This window comes from Triturus cristatus, chromosome 3_2 (assembly GCF_964204655.1).
Source record: "Triturus cristatus chromosome 3_2, aTriCri1.1, whole genome shotgun sequence".
Classification (NCBI taxonomy): Eukaryota; Metazoa; Chordata; class Amphibia; order Caudata; family Salamandridae; genus Triturus; species Triturus cristatus.
In genome coordinates, this window is record NC_140584.1 from 6,028,642 (window position 1) to 6,052,688 (window position 24,047).

Genomic DNA, 24,047 nt, shown 5'->3' on the forward strand with positions numbered 1-24,047 from the left:
ATACCTTTACAAACTTCTTTCCCGAGAGACATGCCTCTCTCTCCAGAGAAACAAAAAAGAATAGAGGAGGAGATCTCTATGCTTCAGAAAGGAGCCATAATAGAGGTCCCATTAGAAACAGTAAGATTTTTAAGCACACTCTTTCTTATAAAAAAGAAAGACAAAGGTTGGAGACCTGTCATAAACTTAAGAGAACTAAACAAATATTTGGTTTACAGACATTTCAAGATGGAGGGCATCCATCTCTTGAGGGATTTACTTCTAGAGGGAGACTGGCTAGTCCAACTGGACCTAAAGGATGCTTACTTCACCATTCCTATGGCCGAATCCCACCAACCCTTTCTTCAATTTGTCTGGAAAAATCACCTTTACCAATTTCAGGCTCTCCCCTTCGGACTCTCCTCTGCACCTTGGTGCTTCGCCAAGGTCATGAGAGCTGTTGCCTCATCTCTAAGAATAAGGGGCATTTGTTTAATCATTTACTTAGACAACTTTCTGATAATGTCTCAAGATCCTTCACAACTAGTCAAAGACCTGAAGACTGATGGATCTCCTAGAAAGTTTAGGATTCATCATAAACAAAGAAAAATCATTTCTGTCCCCTTCCAGATCTCTGGAGTTCCTAGGTTTCACAGTAGACACATTGAAATGTCTCCTTTTACTACCTTTCAAAAAGATTACCAAAATCAGGAAGGAAATAAGACACGTCCTGAAACAGCAAGACTTATCTCTGAGAGAGCTAGCCAGACTTCTGGGTCTCTACTACTCCTCCATCCAAGCCATCTTTCCCGGTCCCCTCAACTATCGGGCTCTCCAAAGGGTAAAGTCGAGAGCCCTAAGATCCGGCCAATGGTACGGAGATCGGATCTGTCTGGATCAAGAAGCCAAATCGGAACTAGCCTGGTGACTCGAGAACCTAGACATGTGGAACAGAAAAGCAATCTTTGGTTCAAAACCAGAGTTGGTTTTAGAATCAGATGCGAGCCTTCATGGCTGGGGAGCTTGCCTTCTCAATCAGAACACTGGTGGTATCTGGTCACAAGAGGAATCATCTCACCACATAAATTATTTAGAACTAACAGCTAGGCTTTACGCCCTCATGAGCTTCAAACACTCTCTCCAGGGGAGGTTCGTCATTCTAAAGATGGACAACATTTCTGAGTGAGTGTGTGAATCCCTCCTGAGGCGGAAGCCGGGAGGTTGTTGTGCGCTGTGACTCTGTGACCATTTTATATACTTTATTGCCTCTATTTTCGCCGCATTTTAAATAAAGCGCTTGATTTCTTTGCACATTGCACATCGTTTTAATCTGCTCATAATTTCAAACTCGACGTGGTATCCTACCTAAACTGTTTTTCCCCGCACTGCCTTGCTCCCTGAGCCTACCTCGGTCGATTTTGGGTCTGGGAGGCTCTCCCTCGAATCGGCAGAAGCGCGGCGGCCATTTTGGGTAGGGGAAGCGTCCAGTCACCAGCATAAAAGGCAACGGTCATGTCTCCGCGCAGCGTACGAGGTCAGCGTACGCGCCGGAGTCGTGCCAGAGTCCTGCCCGTCTGCGCCCGTCCGCGATCAGGACGCGGCCGAGGCCAGGTACTCTGTGGAAACCCCAACATCTTGCGTCAAAATATATAGTAAGGAGTCTCTTTTTTCGATACAACACAAATGCTGTGCTCTCACTGTTTCTCTTCAAAGGGACTTAGCCCCATATCCAGAGTTGGGCATACCTTGCAATATGCTGAATGACACATTGGTCCCGTGCCCCTTTGATCAGCCGCCGTCTCAGGCCCCTAAAGACACCAGCAATTTCTCTATTAAGGCTGGCCTAATTAACTGTCGCTCCCTGCCTAAACATTCTCTCGATATCGCCCAGTCTCTGATGGACAATAACTGGGATTTACTTTTTCTTATGGAAACATGGCTGGAGGATGAATTTAATCCGTCTTTATGCCTGGCCATTCCCCCGGAATATATTATCCTATGCGCCAATAGAGCGGGTCGCAATCGGGGAGGTGGGGTAGCTATTATTTATAGATCCCAATGGACGATCTCTTCCTTCCCTTACACACAAATTGAACTGATTGAAGCCCTTCCCTTCTGTATTAAATTAGCTGTACACACCACACTGACAGGGCTATTGGTCTATCGCCCTCCTAAATCTAAGGCTTCCTACTTGGCTACATTTTTGGACTATGTCCTTCAGGCTAGCCTACGCTATGCCAATTTTACCTTACTAGGAGACCTAAATTTACACGCAGAGGACTCTTCTGACAAGCTTTGCCTTAACTTTCTTTCTACTTTAAAAGATGCTGGATTAAGCCAATTGGTTTCTCAACCTACGCACAAAGCTGGTCATACTCTTGATCTTGTTTGCTCGAATCTCTCAACCATCCTGATTGAGGATCCCTATCCGGTGATTTGGTCGGACCACTTTTTTATCCCTTTTGCTATTCATTTTTGTCACCATGTGAGACCTAGAATTCCCCCTAAGGCGGTAGGACGTAATTGGAGTAAGATCTCCCCTGACAGTGTTGCCCTACATCTTGTAAATACCACTCCCAAAGACGCCCCTGATTTAGATTCACGCCTGACTAACCTCAACTGCTGGGTCACCTCTGCTATTGACTCGCTCGCTCCTATGCGACCGATTAAAACCTTTCGAGCAGCTCCCTCCGCCCCTTGGTACTCCGACGTGCTTCGGAAATATAAATCTTCTTGTAAGCTGTTGGAGCGCCGGTGGAGGTCATCCTATTCTATTGACACAAAACGTAAATATAAATTGGCCCTCAAAGAATACCGTAGGAAAATAATTGAGCATAAAAAACTTTACCTGGAGGAGAAAATTAATAGAGCGCATGGCTCGGCTAGGGAAATTTTTAACACAGTGAAGACTTTCACAGATCCCTTGGCTCTTAAACAGTGTCTTCCAGTCTCTCAGGCCATTTGCTCCCGCCTCTCTGACTTCTTTGAAGACAAGATCGCGAAGATCTATGACACCTTCCCCAAGAATAATGATCTAGGGAGTGATACGCCTTTACCTGACCGCATCGAGTCTTCTTCCACCTTTTCAGACTTTGAGGCAATCACACTGGAACACTCACTGATGGAACTGTCTAGATGCCGCTCCGGCTCACCACTTGACCCTTGGCCAGCCAAGCAATATAAATTATTGGCCTCTTTTCTTAATCCCTTCCTCAACTACATCTGGAATGACTCGCTCAAAACCGGAATTTTCCTGGAGTCTTGGAAACATGCCCAACTGGTCATACAGATTCTAATGAGCCGGTGAACTATCGACCCATTTCTCTGCTCCCAGCCCCTGCCAAGGTCCTTGAAAAGCTAGTGCAGCAGCAACTGGCAGGTTTTCTTGAATCCCACGGCCAACTTCATGAATCCCAACATGGTTTTAGAAAGTGCCATAGCACTGAGTCTGCCCTTATAGAAATGGTCGACTCTGTGCGGTGGATACTGGATGGGGGTTCCAGAGCGGTGCTGGTGCTGCTCGACTTGTCGGCAGCATTCAACACCGTCTCTCACCCCATCCTGATTGACCGTCTTCGGTCGAAGGGCATTCAGGGGAAGGCCCTGGAGTGGCTGACCTCTTTTTTGTCTAATCGTACCCAGGCAGTCTATACTCACCCTTTTACCTCTGTTAGCCGTACCCTGAAATGGGGTGTCCCTCAAGGCTCGGCTTTGAGCCCACTATTGTTCAATGTCTATTTTTCTCCTCTGGCTGAACTCATTGCTAGGTCGGGCATTATAGCTACTTCCTATGCAGATGATATTCAGCTGCTTTTCTCCTATGATAGTGCCACGCAGACTACTTTTGATCCTCTGAAGGATTGTCTGCGGGACATTTCTAAATGGATGGACCATAACTGCCTCCGCATGAATGCGGCGAAAACGGAGGTTCTCTTTTTCCATCAACCCTCCCCTCTTGATGCAACTCTCTGGTGGCCACAGGAACTTAGCTTTCCGCCTGTCCCTAAGGACTCTGTAAAAAATCTAGGGGTCAAGTGGGACTCAAATCTTTCTTTTAGCAACCAAATACAGACCGTTTCAGCCGCTTGTTTTTCCAAGATCAGGATGATTAGGAAATTCATCACCTATCTCCCTAGTGACACCAGGAAAACCATAGTCCAGGCATTGATTACATCTCACCTGGACCATGTGAACGGCCTGTATTTAGGGTTGCCCGCGGGCCTCCTACATCGGCTCCAGACAGTCCAGAATGCGGCTGTTCGGCTGGTTTGCGGGGTTTCCCTACGCACCCATATTTCGCCACATCGCAGAGCATTACATTGGCTACCAATCCATCAAAGAGCTGCATTCAAAGCCATGACCTTAGCCCATCGAGCAACTAGGGGTAGGGGATCGGCCTACCTCTCTGTTAGTATCCGTCCTTACTGTAACTCTCGGAACCTCCGTTCCAACTCCCAACATCTGCTTTCCATACCAAGATTTAGGAAAGCACGTTCTGGAGGTAAAACCTTCCAGGTCTGTGCCACAACTCTCTGGAACGAACTCCCGATCGCAATTAGGATGATCCAGGAAGAATCACCCTTCCGTAAGGCACTAAAAACTTTTCTCTTTTGTTAACCCCCCCAGAACTATCATGCTGCTTTCACTCAGAAGCGCCGGGACACCCCGTTGGGGTAGCGGCGCGCTATATAAAATACACAAAATAAATAAATAATGTCTGCGGTAGCCTATATAAATCGTCTGGGAGGCACCAAATCTGCAAAGAAACGTTGGATGTTGTGTCTGGAACACAAGATCGCTCTCAAAGCGGAATACCTTCCGGGGAAATCGAACATCTCTGCAGACTGGAACTCAACATTCCTGTTAGAGCACAGCAATTGGAAACCGAATGTTTCCGTGTTCAGTACCCTAAACAAGATCTGGGGCCCTCTAGAGATAGACTTATTTGTGAGCAGACTAACCTTTTAACTAGAGAACAAATTCAGCTGGATGCCCGACCCGGGTGCTCTAGCAGTCAACGCCTTACTACAATCTTGGAAAGGATCCAAGATGTACGTATTCCCTCACTTTGCCATGATTCAGAGAGTTCTTCAGATAGTGAGACAGGATCAGTGTTTCCTTGTCCTAATAACTCCCTTTTGGCCATCCCAAGCATGGTTCCCCACCACTCTAGAGCTAGCTTGCAACCCCCCCTTCCTAATTCCTACCCCAGAGAATCTTCCTGCAGACGTAGACGGAGGAGTTCACCCCCTAATTCAGAACAGGAGTTTAACCCTTTTTGCCTGGAGAGTGTGAGGAGATCCAATGAAATCTCAGGACGTTCGGCGACGGCTGCAACTCTCCTTAGAGAGTGTTGGGCCCCAGGCACTCACTACAGATATAACAACATATGGAGAATCTGGGTACGTTGGAGCCTGGAAAGGAACCTGGATTCCTTGGAAGCACCTATTGTTGACATAGTTAACTTCCTTGTTAACCTCTTGAGTGCCCATGACGAGCTGGTCTCGTCATGGGCCGCGGTTGCGCTGTGCCCATGACGAGACCAGCTCGTCATGAACCCCGCCCGCTAATGAAACGCCCGGCACAGGGCGGGGAAAGGGCGGGGCACTCAAGGGGTTAAACAATTTGATAAAGGCCTCAACTATAGAACTATCAATTGCTATAGATCGGTTATTTCTGATGGTCATGTCCTTGTCAATGGTAAAATGGTAGGTAAAAATGTCATTGTTTGTGGAGTGATGAAAAGCATTCATTTAAGAATACCTCCTAAACCAAAATATGAAAGTCTTTGAGATGTCAAACTAATCCTTGATCTTTTCAATAACTGGCCTGTTAATACTCTCCTCAATAAAAAAAAACCTTTCCATTAAGGTGGCTACTCTACTGTGCCTTATCTCATGCAGAAGGGTCTCTGATGTCAAAGCCCTGGAGATTACAAATAGATCTTATAACATGTTCGGAATCAAATTTGAGATTTATAGAAGAACAAAGACTATGTCTGATTCAATCTTTTACCCACGTTTTGATTTATGTCCAAAACTTTGCGTTGTGGACTGCATGAGAGAGTATGATCGCAGAATGTTTGATCTTCACCCTCAGGATGTTAACCAATTACTTATATCCTTTGTTAAACCCCACAAAGCCATAACCTCGACCTCTATTGCTAGATGGGTTAAGACTGTTATGAGTTTAGTAGGTATTGGCCAGTCAATCTCTCTGGTCTGGAGGTAAGTTGGACGACATTCTCAAAGCTGCTGACTGGTCAAATGCTAGCACCTTTGCATGTCACTATTGCAAGCCCATTGAACATATGTCTGATGTTGTTTTACAAAGCTATCAACATGCATAATGTAGCCTCCGTTCTTGTAATGAAATTGCAATTCTCATATTACCATGACTAGAGAATCTGGATTTCATTAAAGACAAGGAGGCTGACATTATCCCTCCTATCCCACCCCTTGGTAGTCTTACAATGATTTAATGCTGTTTTTGTTACAGTTTATTACTGTACTTTTTATTAACAGTACTTGTTTCATCTCTTTTTCGTTTTAGCTTGATAAGCGTGGCACTATTTTTTACATTCAAGAGATATTTACTTCTTTCTCTTTTCAGGTAACGCTCCTTAACTGTGTGTTGTCTGGCCTTTGGTTTTACCTCCGTTCTTCCTTCTCCTTCATCCTGCTCATCAGAAGATCGTTTTGATGTTTCAAGTTTCATGAACTTATTTTCCTCCACATTTAAAAGAGGCAGATTGTTGATGGCTCATGCCTTTCATGCCTTTCATGTGTTGCTATTGTTCTATTCTGGAACCTTTTAATATTGTGATGTAAGCGGCTGCTTGGACTGCATAAAAGGAATAATGCATAATGTCAGCCTCTGTGTCTCTAATGAAATCCAGATTCTCTAGTCATTGTAATATGAGAATCGCAATTCCTTCCTCTCCACGGGCTTTGGCTCAGAGCCCGACCCTACTTCTTCTTGTAGTATGGTTTCCTTTTGGGCATTGCCTTTTTCTGAAGATCACGATCCTTCCTGACCTGCATACACTTAATCTTAAATTGTTCCTCTGACATAAGCCTTATATGCATCCCATATCATTACCGTGCTTGCTGTGCCCACATTGTATTTTAAATAATATTTTACATGCTTAATCAAGCCTTAAATGACTTTCTCATCTAACAAGAAGTCCCTATTCAGGATCCATCTTGGGGGGCCCTTCCGGTTGGCAAGTCTAAAACCAAATTAGTGCTGAGTGGTCGTATGAATTTACAGGAACATTCATAATTGTTTGCACTTTGATGCTAATGCCTGATTTAAGAGAAAATCATCAATGCGTGAATAGTGTCTATATTTCTTTGTAGAAAAAGTATAGCCTCTCTGTTGTACTTTGCCATTTATGCAGGGTCATCCCAGAACTTTTTGCCTTCCTCCTGTATTGTTTCTGACCTGTTTTTGTTGGTTTTATGACTCTGGGCACTAAAGTGCATGTGCTGTCTGTGTAAATTGTGTTTATGGATTGGTGATTCCATGGTTGGCATATTTGATTTACTAGTTAGGCCCTAGTACAGTGCACTGTGTGTGCCTGGGCCTGTAAATCAAATTCTGCTAGTGGGCTGTAGCACTGAATGTGCCACCCACAGAAGCAGCCAGTAAAATGTAACTCTGGCCTGCCATTGCAGAGCTTGTGTGCAGTCTGGGACTTCCATGTCGACTTGGCAAGTGCACACACTTGCCAGTTCCTAACATTCCCTTTTCTTACATGTTAGTCACCCCAAGGTTGGCCCGAGGTAACCCTGTGGGCAGGGTGCATTGTATGTGAAAGGTAGGACATGCCCTGGTGTGTGTGGCATGTCCTGATAGTGAATTTCTGCTAATTTCGTTTTTCACTATTGCAAGGTTACCTGCTCCCCTAGGATAGAATGGGGAGTTTTTTTTATAATAACTACCCCTGAGAACAAGGCAGGAAAATAAAGTTTAGTATGCCTGAACTCAGAATGTTAAAATACGTCTTTTAGCGAGGTTGATTTTTACATTCTGTGTTGAAAAATACCACTTTTAGAAAGTAGGTCTTTTCTTGCTTAACCATCCAGTATGCCTCTACTAGGTTTGTGTATTGCATGTCAGGCTTTGGAGTGTCAGGGGTTGGGGAGGAGCAGTGGCTCCAGAGTCTGATGAGTCGTGTCTGGGCTGAAAAAGCCTGGACTGCGTTTGGAGTGGTGGGAGGAGTAGCACCTGCACCTGAATAGGGCTGTGCCTGCCTTCCACAATGATGGATCTGCCCCCCTGTGGTGTGTCTGGAGCCAGGGCTCACACTGCAAATGGAGATTGCTGTGCACTTGCAAAGTGGCCCACAGAACTGGTTTTGGCTGGGTACAGACACTCTCTGCCTTCAGAGAACATAGGATTTTTGGGTACAAAAAGAGGGGCCCAAACCCCAGACTTTCAGATTACTTCTGGGAAATCAGGAATCTTTGCCAAGGAGAAGAGCCAGATAAGCTGAGGAGGAATACTGTCCCTGTGCGGTTTGCTGTCTGGGGTTGGCCGGCAGTGGCTGCTTGCGGCCAGGAAAGGAAAAACAGGACTTTGCTATTTGCTGTTGCTATTTCCCTCACTTGAAGAAGATCTTCAAGGGCTTGAAATAGAGCTTGCTTCCTGTTAAGAAGTCTCAGGGACACAAAAGACTTCCTGCAACTCTGCTGGTGCTGCTGGACTCTGCCATCTGTGAGTCCTACCCTTGCCTGAGGTGCCTCCTGCAGTCAAAAGGCCTCAGAAGTGTGTTTTGCAGCTACTCTCTGCAAGAACCAGCAAGAAGCATCATGAAACCATGCAAAGCCCCTTGGAACCAATGCTGGACGTCACAAAGCTGTGTAGAGTCCCACCGGACAACGCGAAGCCTCGCAGCCCCCAGCACCGACGCCGGACAACGCAATGCTTCGTAAAGCGACGCCTCACCTCTGGTGTGCAACACATCGCACTGGGGTGCCAAGTCTACAAGAACACCAGGGCCGCATTAAGAAACCAACGCATCACCTCCCCACACAGTAAGAAACCGACGCATCACCTCCCCTTCAGTAAGGAACCGACGTATCACCTCCCCTACAAGCCAGAAAGGAACCGACGCATCACCTCCCCCGAAGTAGGTAACCAACACATCACCTTCCCTGGGCGCAAGGAACAGACGTATCAACTTCTCTGTGGCTGTTTTTGTTTGTGACTGACGCATCCATGGCACTTTGTGTTGAAAGTGCTGAATCCAAATTTTGATATGGACAGATTTGTTTCTACCTTTTGAAAGTGATATTTTGATTACTGTATTGTGGATTTTCGTCGTTTGGTCTTGTTTTGGTTTAGATAAACTTTACTTATTTTTCTAAACTGTTGTGGTGTCCATTTGTAGTGTTTTCACTGAATTACTGTATGTGTTCACAAATGCTTTACACACAGCCCCTGAGATAAGCATGTCTGCTAGTGGCAAGCTACCAAGGGGTGAGCAGGGGTTATTTTAGAAGTGTATCCCCCATACCCAGACTAAAAGCAAGGGTCCCTATTTGGACAAAGGTACGTACCTTTGCCAACTAGAGATCCCCATTTCTAACACCCTCTCATTTCCCTTACTCTTCATATCAACTAAAGCTAAGGCTTTCATCATGTCTTAGGGACACTGGGCTGCCCTCCTGCTGATGACTGAAACTCACAGTGGAGGAGGCCCATCAAAAGGCATCCTGTCACAGGGAGGTGTCACCACCTCCCAGACAGGATTTAGTGAATTGGAGCTGTTCATATGCCAGCTCAAACCGGTTCAAGGGCTACCTGCCCCTGCTCTGGCGTGAAACTGGACAAAGGGAAGTGGGTGTAACCACCCCCTACCCTGACCCTCCTAGAGGAGTGGTCATAGAGCTAGTCCCTCCCCTATCTTTCAAGCAGTGCCATTGCAAAGCAGATAACCCTGGACGACGCTCTACAAAGAAGAATCCTGGCCCTTCGACATTCCACTACCTTTGGAAGACAGAAGAATCTCCCCTGGAGTCAAGGAGTGACTCCCCTGCTTGGCAGGCACCAAAACCCTTAATCAACGGTTGCAAACTTTCCCACTCCCGCCGGAGTTCAAAGTCCCTGCTGCCCCGGAAGTGGATTTCCTGACTTCTCAGCGGCCATTGTGAGTCCCCAGCAAAGCTGTGGCGAGTGGACCCCACGAGTGACGAGGAACAGCAATACCCAGGGACCGTGCACTATTATTGAGTGCAAACCCTTAACAACGTTCTACGAACTTGTGCATTGGACCATTTGTGGCCCAAGCCTCCAGAAGGTCTTGCATTGAAAATCAGCGGCTACCCCGTCCCGAGTGACCGTGGGCTCCTGTGAAGCATTTCCTGAAGAGGCGTCTTCGCAATCACTTGCCTGTTGGCTAGTGAGTCCCCCGAAGACTTTCTCATCAACTACAAGGGCTCCCCTGGTTGCTTCAGGCCTGCCCTCACTTACCCTCGCTGGGTGAGTCCCTCAGACCTTGCTGGTCTGCACAACTGGCTTTCTTCAGTCTACACAAGACTTGCAGTTGACAAGGCTTGTTGGCTCCAATCCGGTTGCCGACATCGCCATCAGCTGCAGACGTTGTGGGTCACTCCAAATCCAGCTGCTGGTCATTGTCGATACTTCCTGGACTTCGTGAGAGAAGAGTCAAAACACCATTGACGACCTGAAATCACGCGACATCTGTGGTCATCCATCTTCCTGGCCACCGGTCACTGGCAAGTGACTTTGAACACTGTCCCTTCAATTTTCAGGTCTTCTGTATCTTGAATCCACCTTCGCATTCCACCGGACACTCCTTCAGTCGACGCAAGCAGCAAGTCTTCTCTGGTCTCCATACAAAACAGCGACACGACCCGACACTAAAAGACACCTATGCACCCGGCTTCCCTGGGTGAGGTAACTCGTGCACTCCAGTGCCCTAGTGTGTGTTGGCCCTCGAAAAACTTACCTTGTAAGTGGCTTGCTTGTTGACTTCCTCGAAGTACCCTAAATCTTTAAAAATCAAACCGCGACTTGCTCCATTGTAATCAATAGGAACCCGCGGCTGTGTTCACACACTGCACGCGTCTTCCGTGGGCCTGTCACTTACCTGCTAACACTGCAGTAGTGAAGCCCCAGCTATTCCCCAGGCCCTAGGCCTTGTCATTTTGCAAGTCGACATTGTTATACCATTTTGTTAGTAAATGGTCTGGTACGCCCCTAGGGCTCCAGCCATATTTGTGCTTAATTTATTGGGTAACGTTGACATTTGAATGTGTACCTGGCTTCTAATCTCATAAATAGATTAGTAGAGTGTGTCTAGTAATAAATACATATATATTTGATGTATATGCCTGTGTGGTGTCCTTTCATTTGGTAATTCAAGAGATTATAAGGTAAAACAAGCTGCTTTACATTCCTCAGAGACTTAGCCTGAAGGCTGCTCTCCACAGCTACCACTAGGATAGCTTTCTTTAAAAGGTTGTCTTAAACCTATCTACCATAAGAGTCGAATTGGACTGGTGCAAGGTGGCCACTATAACTAGTGTTACAACAAACAATTGATGGACGGAATGCTGACAATGCAGACATTCTCCCCCAGTCAAGAGATCTGGGTTAAATCCATCAATCTTTTGCCCACTACGCCACCCCAGTTTAGACATGGCCATATGCAAATCAGTCTTGACCCTGTGCCTCATGGGAACAGTCCAGCCCGAACTGCCAAGCCATGTCTTCCCTGGACCGGAATCAAGCATCCTAGGACCGGTTTCTGGCTATCAGCCGTCATCAGCCAGGATAGCTTGACTCCAGTGGCGTAGTGAGCACGGGTCCCACGTCTGGGAATACCCATCCCACTTAGGGCGAAAAGCGTTACAACAAACAATTGATGGACGGAATGCTGACAATGCAGACATTCTCCCCCAGTCAAGAGATCTGGGTTAAATCCATCGTTCTTTTGCCCACTACGCCACCCCAGTTTAGACATGGCCATATGCAAATCAGTCTTGACCCTGTGCCTCATGGGAACAGTCCAGCCCGAACTGCCAAGCCATGTCTTCCCTGGACCGGAATCAAGCATCCTAGGACCGGTTTCTGGCTATCAGCCGTCATCAGCCAGGATAGCTTGACTCCAGTGGCGTAGTGAGCACGGGTCCCACGTCTGGGAATACCCATCCCACTTGGGGCGAAAAGCGTTACAACAAACAATTGATGGACGGAATGCTGACACTGTACTGGGGTGAATGTATGACATTGTTCTGCATTCTGTCCATCAATTGTTGTTTTTGCACTATAACTAGTGACCAGCATATGCCAGACCAACTTCTCACAGGTTGTGTTTAAAAAGTAAGGCATTTAAGAAATCCCCATAACCTGTATGTAAAACGTGAGTGATATCAACATTATCTAAAGCGGCCAACCCGCAGACCTTGTTGGATGGCTGATGACATAGTCGGAGGTTAAAATCGCTGTAACCAATAGAAAATACGGACTCAAGGTCGGTGTCTAATTCGTGGAGGGCGAGAGTAATATCCCGCACACAGGCATTGTTATAGAAATGTACGTGATGTGCGTTTATTCGAATATAATTATACCCCCACATCTTTTGTATATAGCCTAATTTCATTTGGCTTTGTGTTTTTGGCATACAAATACATGGGTTAAGGCCTGATACTCGTTAATATCTGTTTTACATTATGGAGACTTTGCATATCGAGACTAGAGATACGTCCTTCAGACTGAGTTCTCTTCTCATGCATCTATATACATGGCGGCCATATTCACGAGACAACCCCCAATAAAATGTTTTCTCTTGTTGTATTTCATTAGAGAGGACGGATACTGGTCTTACTCATCTATTTGGATATTACCGACACAGGAGCTTCATTACTGGTGATTTTTGGTGCGTTGACATTATATCACCCGACCGAAATTTTTACATTAGGTAAGACATTCCACCTATAAAAATATATGAGGACGATACTGACAGAATTTTGTCACTCACGTACTTGTTTAATAGCGCAGATGCCGTGAATATACGGTCATTCTGATAATGCTAATATATGTATACATATACACATATTGTTTCTTTGCAGGCTCTACAAGATAAGCTACATAATACTAACAATTATCCATGATACAATCTACACTTTGAACCTTTCAAGGTGAGATAACGGTTCTCCCGTCAGCATTCTATCCTTTTATACTATGAGGATTCACTCATTTGGCAATGTTTTTCTTTAAATACTGTTCACAGACGGTTCTCCTATTTTTGCAATCTGTTATCATACTTGGTCATTTTTTGGCACTTACTCTTATCTTCGATTTCACTTACCACAGGGCTTCGTTTGGTGGCGGTTTCCCTTGGAGCCTTTTTCTCCAGTTTTTCACCTTACCACGGTTTCTCAGTAAAATCGATTCGTTTTTCCTTTCTTATGTACTGCTTGGTGCAGATTAAAATACTTGTTGCTTACTTTTACATACAGTCAATTAGACGTTACGTTTTTCCTTTCTTTGTATACATGCAGCCTTGAGAAAGCCCTTTGGGCGAAACGCGCGTCGGCTGCGTTCTGAACATTGGATACTTACTTGGTTACCAATTAATAAACGCAACATAACAACTTGATCAAGAACGGACAATGATGTGTATCTTTTCATGAACTCTACAACTTATGGACATTACCCGAGGAAATGGTATACTCAGGGTATTACTAAACTTTGGTGGTGTGTCGCATTGCCTTCTCAGTTGATAGAAATGTACTATGGCCAAAGTGGTGTGCATTGTAATCTGAATTAAAATGATTTGATAATATACTTTGGTCGCAATCACTGCATATTTAGGGGGGTAGCTTCTCTTTACGCATAGATGTATAGACCCCCTTTAGGTTACCCACAAATAGAGGAGATTGTGGGGAGTGAAATGTTTTGAAACCGTTGAGATGTATAGGGTCCACGGCCCATGCATCTTGTAAACATAAAATGTTAAACTTAGAAATGAAATCAAACCACTTGGTCACAGTGCACTTGTGAAGCAACCCAACAACATTACAGAATAAAACAGTGTTTTCTAAAACGGGCGGTTGTCCTAGGATCGTACCAACTGAGTGGCTATTGGGTCCCTATGAGGACTAGATTGTAAAGAAGGTGAATCACGGTCAACCATTATATCTGGACGGGTACCAAGGTTAAGCTCGGGGAGGGTAGAGTTTCCGTCACAAGGACCCTTACTACACATAGTAAGAATCTTCAGTCAATCCACTCCGTTGAGCTTGGACAGACAATCAAACCTATTGTGTGTTGCAATGGGCAGGGAGGGGACAGAAGACTGTACCCAATTAAAATGAGCTGGCTGACGGAAAATTGGTTGAGAAGCAATAGGCTTGTAAAAGAAGCCAAGGAGTAGTGCTACAATTTGTTTTGCGTACAGGGATGCAGACCTAACTCTCTCTAGAATGGTTTCAACTAAATTGGGAGATTTGAAGGATAACACCACACAATCACCCTGGAATGTTTTACACCCCAAACCAACCCCTTTGACTCTCCTAGTCATCTTAATATCTGCAAAGAGGGCTCCACCCAACCCCACCCTCGCATTTAACCAATTTAGGGATTTATTCCTGAGTGAAACCAAGGATTCGTGAGCAGAAGTGGGAAGGGAGGGGACATTAGCTAGAATAACCACGTTAGGCTGTTTCTGCAGGAGGAAGCTCCAAGCGCTCAGGTTTAGAAATAGGGTAACTAGGTGGGTAAATCATTATTAGCATTGTTGGCAAAGGGTGGACTTAAAGAGGTGTCACGAATCGTAAGAAATTGATTATCAGGAGCGGCACAGACCTTTTTAAAAGGAGGGGATAGGATTTGGTATGCAGCTGGTCAGGGGGTTATAGGGTGGGGTGCAGTAGGAGCACCGAATGAGACTGGATGCAGTTGGAGTTGGTCACGTGGGGCTGGGCAGAGTTCGCTGGGTCTTAGTCTAGGTTATGCAGTGATTCTGGAATTCCTGCCGTTTTTGTTTTTATCATGGAGATCCAGGAATGGGGAGTACTTTGGAGAATAGCGCTTTGTCTGATCGGAGTTACGATGCAGAAATAAATGGGTGGTCATTGAGGTGAGTGCTTTCATAAGAAATGGTACCAGTATATAGGGTTCGTAAGCAGTGAAGTAACTGGTTTGAAATTGTTACTTCTTGTTATGGTTTCTGTAACGCTCCGAACTGCTCTGAGTCTGTCATCATATAAATAGTAATTTGGTTAAAACTAGGTGTTAGTAACTTAGCATCTATCCTACATAATTTTATTTATAGAGGTCTCGATCCTTTAAAGGACAGTAACAATAGGAAGGCAGCGCAACACCTATGCAGTCAGTATTGAAAAAATCAACAACAAAGGACAAATTCAGGACCCCCGAGCACTCAGACTGTATACCGTCTCTGTCCAGCCACTTAAAATCTAGAAAGACTTACTTCTCTGGGACCGGGCACTGCAAAACGCCACAATGGTGGCCATTACGACAAGGAACGCGACTCCGGCTCCTACAGCCACTCCTATGATCACAGCCATCGGTATGGACTCTGCAAAAGAAGAAGATATCCACTCTTTAATGAGCTGCCAAAGGCTCTCCCAAGGTTATAGCCCTGATGCTTAGGTGGCATCCACCAACCACATTCAGTCCCTTCATCTGAAAGGAGGCTGCCACAAAGAGCAACCACCCCTGCCCACGCATTGAAGGGTTTGGTTCACACTAGCTCAGTGATCTACCAATTGTAGTCCGTGTGAATTTTCCAAAATGTCTCCCTCCTAGTAAAAAAACTCTAATTTATTTGGGCACCTCCCCACCCACTTCAGAGAACCCTGGTCTGGATTATTTGCTGATAACTCAAGGCTGCCAATGGTGTAAAACGCCGGGATACCATATCCTTGGGTTGGCAGCAATAACTCCTAAAGAAAAATCAAATTTAGAAATGTGGGGAGGGTGAGTGCCGCTTTTCTCCACATCTTTGGACCGCTTTTCTCCACATATTTGGTCCTCAGCAGAACTTGCCAGACAGAGCAAAGCTCCGTAAATTAATATGTCTGGCACTGAAGGAGCTTTTGTGTTGTAAAATAAAATCGGTGGCTCGTTCACTTTAAGAAATAGCTATGTTATGTGTTTACCAAGAAAGAGACAACTTTCTCACTTCAAAAAACAAGAATCAGGCAAAAATGCTGTATAATAAAAACGAGGCTGCCAGTAGCGGTCATACTTCTTTTGTAAGTTCAGTGACTAAGCTTTCGACCGAACGGCCTATGAATGCAGGTGTGTAACAAAGGCCCCTGCAGTGCAAGGGTACCCCCAAACCTTCTGGGGGGCCACATTCTGTCAATGGCCAATTAATGTACGTGATATATATGGGTGACTCAGGGGCCGCACATCACATTCTGGGATGAAAGAGAGGGGGCATTGTTTTGCGTTATACACTGTGTGAATGGTGAGGTCCATGATGGGCACTACAATACTTCGAAACCATGAGTGACTGGGAGGTTATCGAACTACTTTGGTTATTTTGGGTACCATCTTAGGGTTGATAAGGAAAACATGCCGGGGCAGAGACGTCCCAAGGATGCAAGACCACCCAAAGCAAGAGACAGATTCAGCAACTGAAGGGCATACAAATAAAGGTAACGAGAAGTGGGTAAATAAATTAGTGCATCAGAAAAGAGGATTGAGAAACTCAGACAACCACAAAAAAAATACAACTGAGGCCATACATATATTCACCTTCTGCTCATGGTTCCATACCTGGTTCCATACCAGCTCCTGGTTTCATTCCTGTACCTGTTTGAAAATAAAGGAAGTGTCTACAACCTAGCCAACCCAGATCGCATTTTCTGTCTGCTGTGGCATTTTTTTCACGTATTGTTCAGTCCAACTCTGCCATCCTGATGCCCTGGGCAAATGATTTTGCACCACCAGAACACAATATGTTTGTTTACAGAGATTGGAACCAAGTATGATCTTTCATTCGCCCCTAACACTGTTGAACAGACACTGAGAGGCAGACAGCAAGCCCCTCCAATACTGGCATACTCATGCTGGTTAAAGGGGACACACTTGAAGAAATTGGCACTTCTTTTTCGCTAAAGACTCTGTCACCCCTGTCAAAGACACCAAATTCATGAAATCCCGTGCACATATGGGAGGCCCAGTAAGGTGTGCGCGTTTACATTGGGTAGGAAATCAGGCAGGTTAGCTGAATGTAGGAGTCTTGCCTTTAACATTTTGCTTCTATGATGGCTCAGCACACTTCGAGCACAGAGCAGGACCCTTGTATTGTGTTTTTATTTTTACCTAAATTAAACATTCTTCTTAGTTTAATCAAACAATTAAGTGCTGCTAAATGTTGGCAAAGTAATTCATAACAATGTTTCCTGGATGTTATGATCTCCTGGACTTAATAGCAACTTCAAGAAAAAATGCGTGAGGGACAAACTTTCTACCACACGTACCAAAAGAAACCACTTCTGTTAGACCTGGCAAGTTTCCCTTGACTTTTTGCCTCTGCCTCCTGTATTTTTGGTTGTGTGCTAGACTTTGTTTATGCTGGTTTAGGTGTTCTGGGCATTTTGCCACTGTTGATCAGGGCCAAAGTGCAAGTGCTCCCTGTATGAATTGTAATTTTGATTCGTTCTCCATGATTAGCATATTTGATTTACTGTTAAGTCCCTAGTAAAGGGCACTGTGTGTGCCCAGGGCCTGTAAATCAAATGCTACCAGTGGGCCTGTAGCACTGGTTGTGCCACCCATCTGAGTAGCCCTGCAAACTTGTCTCAGGCAGTGCAGTGTCTGCGCAAACAGTTTTTAAAAAATTGCCATGTCGACTTTGCCAGGCCCTAACCTTCCCTTTTCTTACATGTAAGACACCCCTAAGGTAAGCCCAAGGTACGCCCATGGGCAGGGTGCAGTGTATGTGAAAGGTAGGATATGTTCTGGTGGGTTTTACATGTCCTAATAGTGAAAAATAGCCAATTTCGCTTTTCACTATTGCAAGTGATGGCTCTCCCATAGTGAACATGGGAGCTGCCTTGTAATATTTTTACAAGTGTAACTTTCCATTGGGAACAGCTAGAGATTTCGGGTTTAGGCTGTCTGAACTCAGACTTTAATAACATACCTTTTAGTGAAGGTGGTTTTTAAATGCAACTTTTAGAAAGTGGAGAGGAAAACTAGGGCCTTTGCCCTAGTTACAAGGTGCACTACTGTTGTGCACTTGAAGAGCGTCTACCAATTTATGTGCTTATGTGCTAATAGTAAGCGGATTTAAACAATGTGTGTACAAAACTCTGAACAAAAACAACATTTCAATATGTGGAAATCCATCAGTAAATCATCCCTGAAACGCTGTGTTTAACTCCTTCGTATTTTATTGTACGAAAGCAGGTGGTGCATAGGAAAACCATTCCACATGAATTTAGATGGCAATCATGCAGTTCCCGTGTAGATAACACAAGTCCCAATGCATTTTTGGCATAAACAAAAGCCCTTCTTCAGGGGAATCTCTACACTACACAATCCGGGGGCCAGTCATCGGCTGAGAGGAGGAGTACTGCCCTTTTGCTGTATGTTGTATTGCTGGGTTGGCCTTATATGGGACAAAGACTGGACTTTGCAGTGAATCCTGCTTGAGAAGATCTCCAAGGGCTTGATGTAAAGCTTGCATCGTGTCCTTAATTCTTTCTCAGGGACACAAAAAATTCACTTGCAGCATCCCTGAACTCCACTGCTGTGAGTTCTGACCTGCCTTGTGGTGCCAATCTCCATTTCTGGGTCCTTGGAGGTTGCTTTGCTGCGTCAATTGGTGAAAATCCACACCTACCCATTCCAGCCCCTGTTTTTCTGACACAGCACCACCGTGCAGGAGAATTTTCAATGCATCGCCGCTGTATGGCCGAAGAAATCAACGCTGCACCTGCCCGCGGCCTGAAGAACTGCCACACACAGAGTTCAGCGCACCGGTCTCCAAAGTCTGAGATCACCACCCTGACTCTGACCCAGGCCCTGCTGTACACCTGGAAAAATTGACGCATCAGTTGTCTGTGGCTGCAGAAATCGATGCAGTTCCTGGAGTTTCTCACACACCGTACCTGTGCGACAAATTGACATAAATGCTGTGGCTGCAGTAAGAAACCAATGCATCTCCTCCCGTCACAGTATGAAACACGCATTACCTCCCCTCTAGTAAGGAAGTGATGCATCACCTCCCCTACATGGCAGTAAGGAACCAACACATCACCTCCCCTAGAGCAAGGAACCCACGCATTACCTCCCCAGCACATAAGGAACCGATGCAGCACCTTCCCTGCGCCTGTCTTGCTTGTGAGTTTTGACACATCCCAGGTACCTTGCACCAAAAGTGATACATCCACACGGTAACCCAGCTTGTGCATGTTGACCATGCATATTGCGCTGCAATTTTCCCGAATTGTGCTCGAAATTGAATATATCTATTGCTCGCTACTGAAGTGATTTTAATCTTCCCTGTTTTGAGCTGTGTTTATTTTCTACTTTGTTTGGTTATTCCCTGATTTTATCCTCACATACTTGCACTATAAAAACGTTACTTGCTCACCGCGATTTTCGCAGGTCCTCTGCCCTTTAGACTGGACACTCAGGGCCATCTTGGGGTAGATAGTGCCGGATAGCGGGCGCCATTTTGGGCGGCGCTCTAGCTGCTAGGACGTCGCGTTAGACGTTTACTTAAGGCGACCCGACAGTCGGGGGAGCCTCCACACGGTAACCCAGCTTGTGCATGTTGACCTTGCATATTGTGCTGCAATTTTTACGAATTGTGCTCGAAATTGAATATATCTATTGCTCACTACTGAAGTGATTTTAATCTTCCCTGTTTTGAGCTGTTTTTATTTTCTACTTTGTTTGGTTATTCCCTGATTTTATCCTCACATACTTGCACTATAAAAACGTTACTTGCTCACCGCGATTTTCGCGGGTCCTCTGCCCTTTAGACTGTACACTCAGGGCCATCTTGGGGGTAGATAGTGCCGGATAGCGGGCGCCATTTTGGGTGACGCTCTAGCTGCAAGGACGTCGCGTTAGACCTCTACTTAAGACAATGACGTCTGCGCCAGAGTCCAGCCCGTCTGCGTCCGTCCGCGCAAAGGACGTGCAGGAGTACGGAATCGCCGGTAATGCACCTTCCCTCGGTAAAGCCAACTACACATGTTATTCCTACACGTACAAAGACTTAGCTGCCCTCAGACCCCCCCCGCTCACGTTGTTACCACTCCTTTTCTCCGGATGCGCTTTTGGACTCCCCGGGGTGTGAGTGTTACTCGCCATTGCGCCCCTTGCCGCACCCGGCTGGTCCCTTAGGTAAGTCCATCACTACGTCTGAAGCACCTTCTACAACCATAATTGAGAGGGGTTTCTTGATTAATGTCAGATCATTAGTCAAAAATAACATAGCTTTCAGCGAGTTTGTGTCGGGTGAGAAACCCTCTTGGGTGTTCTTTAACAGAAACTTGGGCCTCTGATTCCTCCGGTCCGGACCTTATAGACGCCATCCCCGAAGGCTATGCTCTCGTAAGACTGGATCGTGTGGGGCGTAGAGGAGGTGGGCTGGGGATCTTACATCAAATCTCTCACTCCTGTCGTACCACCTCGTTATCGGCTCCCTCTGATCCTTTTCAGGCCCTACATTTTGTAATTTCTTCTGCTCTCTCCGCTCCCTTTGCGGGCATTTTGATCTACAGACCTCCTGGACCCAGAACTGCCTTTAGTCAGAATTTACTCAATATTTTAAAACCCTATTTTGGTTGTGATCATCTGACGATCCTGGGGGACCTGAATTTTCATCTGGATAACCTTGATTCCAGGGATTCCCTCTCCCTTCTGGATTCTATGTCCGCGTGTGGCCTTAATCAACTGGTCAAATTTCCCACCCATCTGGCTGGTCACATCCTGGATGCGGTCTTTTCGAATGACTCTAGGATCTCAACGGGCCGGCCTATTCCTCTGGTCTGGTCCGACCATCTGGCCGTGCCTCTAGAGCTTCAGGGTCCCCCTGCTATCTCTAGGTCTCATAGTCATAGTAGAAGAGAACCTAAGCGGAATTACAAAGCGATCTCAAATGAGACCCTGGCTCCTTTGATTCCCAATAGTAAGATCACCAATGTCGGAGATGTCAGCCAGGCGGCCTGTGAATTTGACTCCTCCTTGTGTAAGGCAGTGGATATTTTGGCCCCCGTCTCTTTACGTTACTCGGCTAGGAAGAGTCCATCGGCCCCATGGTTTACTGACTCTCTGAGACGCCTTAGGCAGGGCTGTAGGAAACAGGAGAGGCTGTGGAGGGCGAGTTGGGACTCTAAAGAAAGGGAGAAACATAAACTTTCTCTCAAAAGCTACAAGTCGGAGGTCATCAAACAAAAGCAGGATTACTTCGCCAAGCTAACCTCTACTCTTTCGTCCCCCAGAGATCTCTTTCGAATTGTCGATTCTCTGTGTATCTTGCAAACTCCCAATCCTACTGTCAGTTCTCAAGATCTCTGCGATAGGATTGCTCAGTTCTTTCACTCCAAAATAGCTGATATTCATTCTGCCCTGGAATCGCAAAGGGCCTCTCTGCCCTCCCCCTCCCCTATTGTTACACCTGGCGCTGGAACTGAAAATTGTACCGCCAAGGCTAGTCTGTCCAGCTTTCCTCCGCTTGCCTTAACCCAACTGGATATTTTGCTGAGCAAAACCAGGTCAGGCTCGCCTCTGGATCCATGCCCTCTTAAAGTCTTTAAGGATTGCAGGGAAGCCTTATTGCCCCCCCTCCTTGACATTATGAATAGGGCAATATATGAGGGTGTGTATCCGGCCGTGTGGAAGAGGGCAGTGGTTAAGCCTCTCTTAAAAAAACCTACCCTAGATCCTGAAGTCCTAAAGAACTTCCGACCCATCTCATTGCTTCCGGCACCTGCCAAAATGCTTGAGTCCCATCTAAACGAACATCTGATGGCTTTCCTGGGTGCCTATGGGCTACTTGATCAGGCCCAGCATGGTTTTCGGAGGTCTCACAGCACGGAATCTGCCCTTACAGTGGTGCTAATTAATATTCGCAAGGAGGTGGATCAGGGCCATACTACTCTTTTGGTCCTATTAGACCTGACAGCAGCCTTCGATACCCTATCCCCTGTGACTCTGACATCTCGTCTAAGGGAGATGGGGGTAGAAGGATCGGCCTTGAGTCTTCTGGCCTCTTTTCTGGATCAAAGAGAACAGAGGGTCAAACTAGGTGAATTCCTATCTCCGTCCCTGCCTGTCCAATGTGGGGTCCCACAGGGTTCGGCTCTTAGTCCCACCCTTTTTAATATCTATGTGGCCCCACTCGCCAAGCTAATAAGATCTTATGGGATGGAGGTGGTCTCCTATGCGGACGACACCCAGATCATGGGTCCCTCTCACACCCTGGCAACTACTCTGCTCTCAGCTTCAGAAACTGCATGGAGGCAGTCTCTAAATGGATGATTCTCAATTCTTTGAAGCTGAATGGTGAAAAAACGGAGGTTCTTGTCTTTGGGGGTGGGAGTGACCTATGGTCGGCTGAGTGGTGGCCTCCCTCCTTGGGACTGTGCCCGACACCCACCGACTCAGCTCACAACCTGGGAGTCCTGATTGATCCCTCTCTTTCCTTGAACCAACAGATAAATAGAACGGTGTCTACTTGTTGGGGCATTATCAAAATCCTAAGAAAAATAAAACATTATCTTGCTCCCCCTGCGCGTAAACAAATTGTGGTTGCCCTTGTGATCTCACGACTTGATTACTGTAATGCCCTTTACTCTGGTTTAGACAAGGGTTTGGTGCAGTGACTACAAATTGTTCAGAACGCGGCTGCCAAATTTGTGACGGACGCCCCGAGGCTTTCCTCGGCTACTGCTGTCAGGAAGAGCCTGCATTTGCTTCCCATTTCTGCCAGGATCACTTTTAAGATCCTCAGCCTTATGTATGGGGCGATATCAGGCCAGGGAGCCGGAGGGGTCAACGATCTTTTAGTTCCCTATGTCCCTTCTAGAAATCTCCGTTCCTCAGATAAGAACGTGCCTCGTTTCAGGAGAGCTAGGTGGAGAGGAAGGTCCTTCTCTTATTTAGCTCCCAAGCTCTGGAATGCTCTCCCTATGGAAATCAGAGCTCAACCTTCGGTCCCCCTGTTCAGGAAAGCATTAAAGACCTGGCTCTTTGTCAAGGCATATCCGTGAGCTGGCTTCTGTGTTTTTGATAGTATTGTTAGGCGCCTTGATGCCTTTGGGCTTAGTTTGCACGGTATAAATCGTTTTTCATTCATTCACATCCATAATTTTCTATGGGCAGAACTTTTGTTACCTTTTAAAAATCATATTTAGAGTTATTTGGGTTGGATAAAGATACTTTATTTTTCTAAACTGCTGTGGTGTCCATTTGTGGTGTTTTCACTGTGGGATACATACAAATGCTTTATGCATCACCTCTGTAGGTTTAGCCTGACTGCTCTGTGCCAAGCTACTAGAGGGTGAGCACAGGAAAACTTAGGTGTGTACTTTACTCATCCTGACTAGAGACCCCCATTTCTAACAACTTCATATCAGTATTCCAGTCACTTTATGAAGTTGCTGTGCTCGCCAGCAACATCCCCTAAGCAATGGATCAAGAAATATAAGTATATAAGTGAAAAATATACACAATTCCACCTGGAGGTACAGCTGCTGCTTGACACGCTGTGTTTCCCTAGAGGATTTGTTTTCACCTTACGCAAGATTTCTTGTTAGGATTCACATCAGGAAGGATTTACTTGAAGGTCTGTTGTGTGTCTTACTCAAATTCAAAAACACTAATTTCTGATAGTTTTTTCAAGACTAAGATTTAATTATTTCTATTTCCACCGTTAACTGCTTTAGTTTGATGAATCTGATGTCAACGCCCACACAGTCCCTGAAAAGTCATCTGAACTGGAGGGGGCTATGGTGTATAATTTGCAATAACTATATAGTTATCACATAAATATGTTATGCACTAGCAAATCAATAAGTAGGATAAGGGATAGAATT

General features: G+C 45.8%; 1 protein-coding gene across 1 annotated transcript in view; it reads right to left on the bottom strand.

Annotated features, from left to right (window-relative positions):
* Positions 1-24,047, bottom strand: part of KIRREL3 (kirre like nephrin family adhesion molecule 3) — a 4,147,526-nt gene that overhangs the window by 606,458 nt on the left and 3,517,021 nt on the right. Inside the window, exon 13 of the mRNA XM_085647174.1 lies at positions 15,449-15,556. Within this exon, the coding sequence (XP_085503300.1) occupies positions 15,449-15,556 (108 nt within the window). The remainder of the gene's footprint in view (positions 1-15,448; positions 15,557-24,047) is intronic.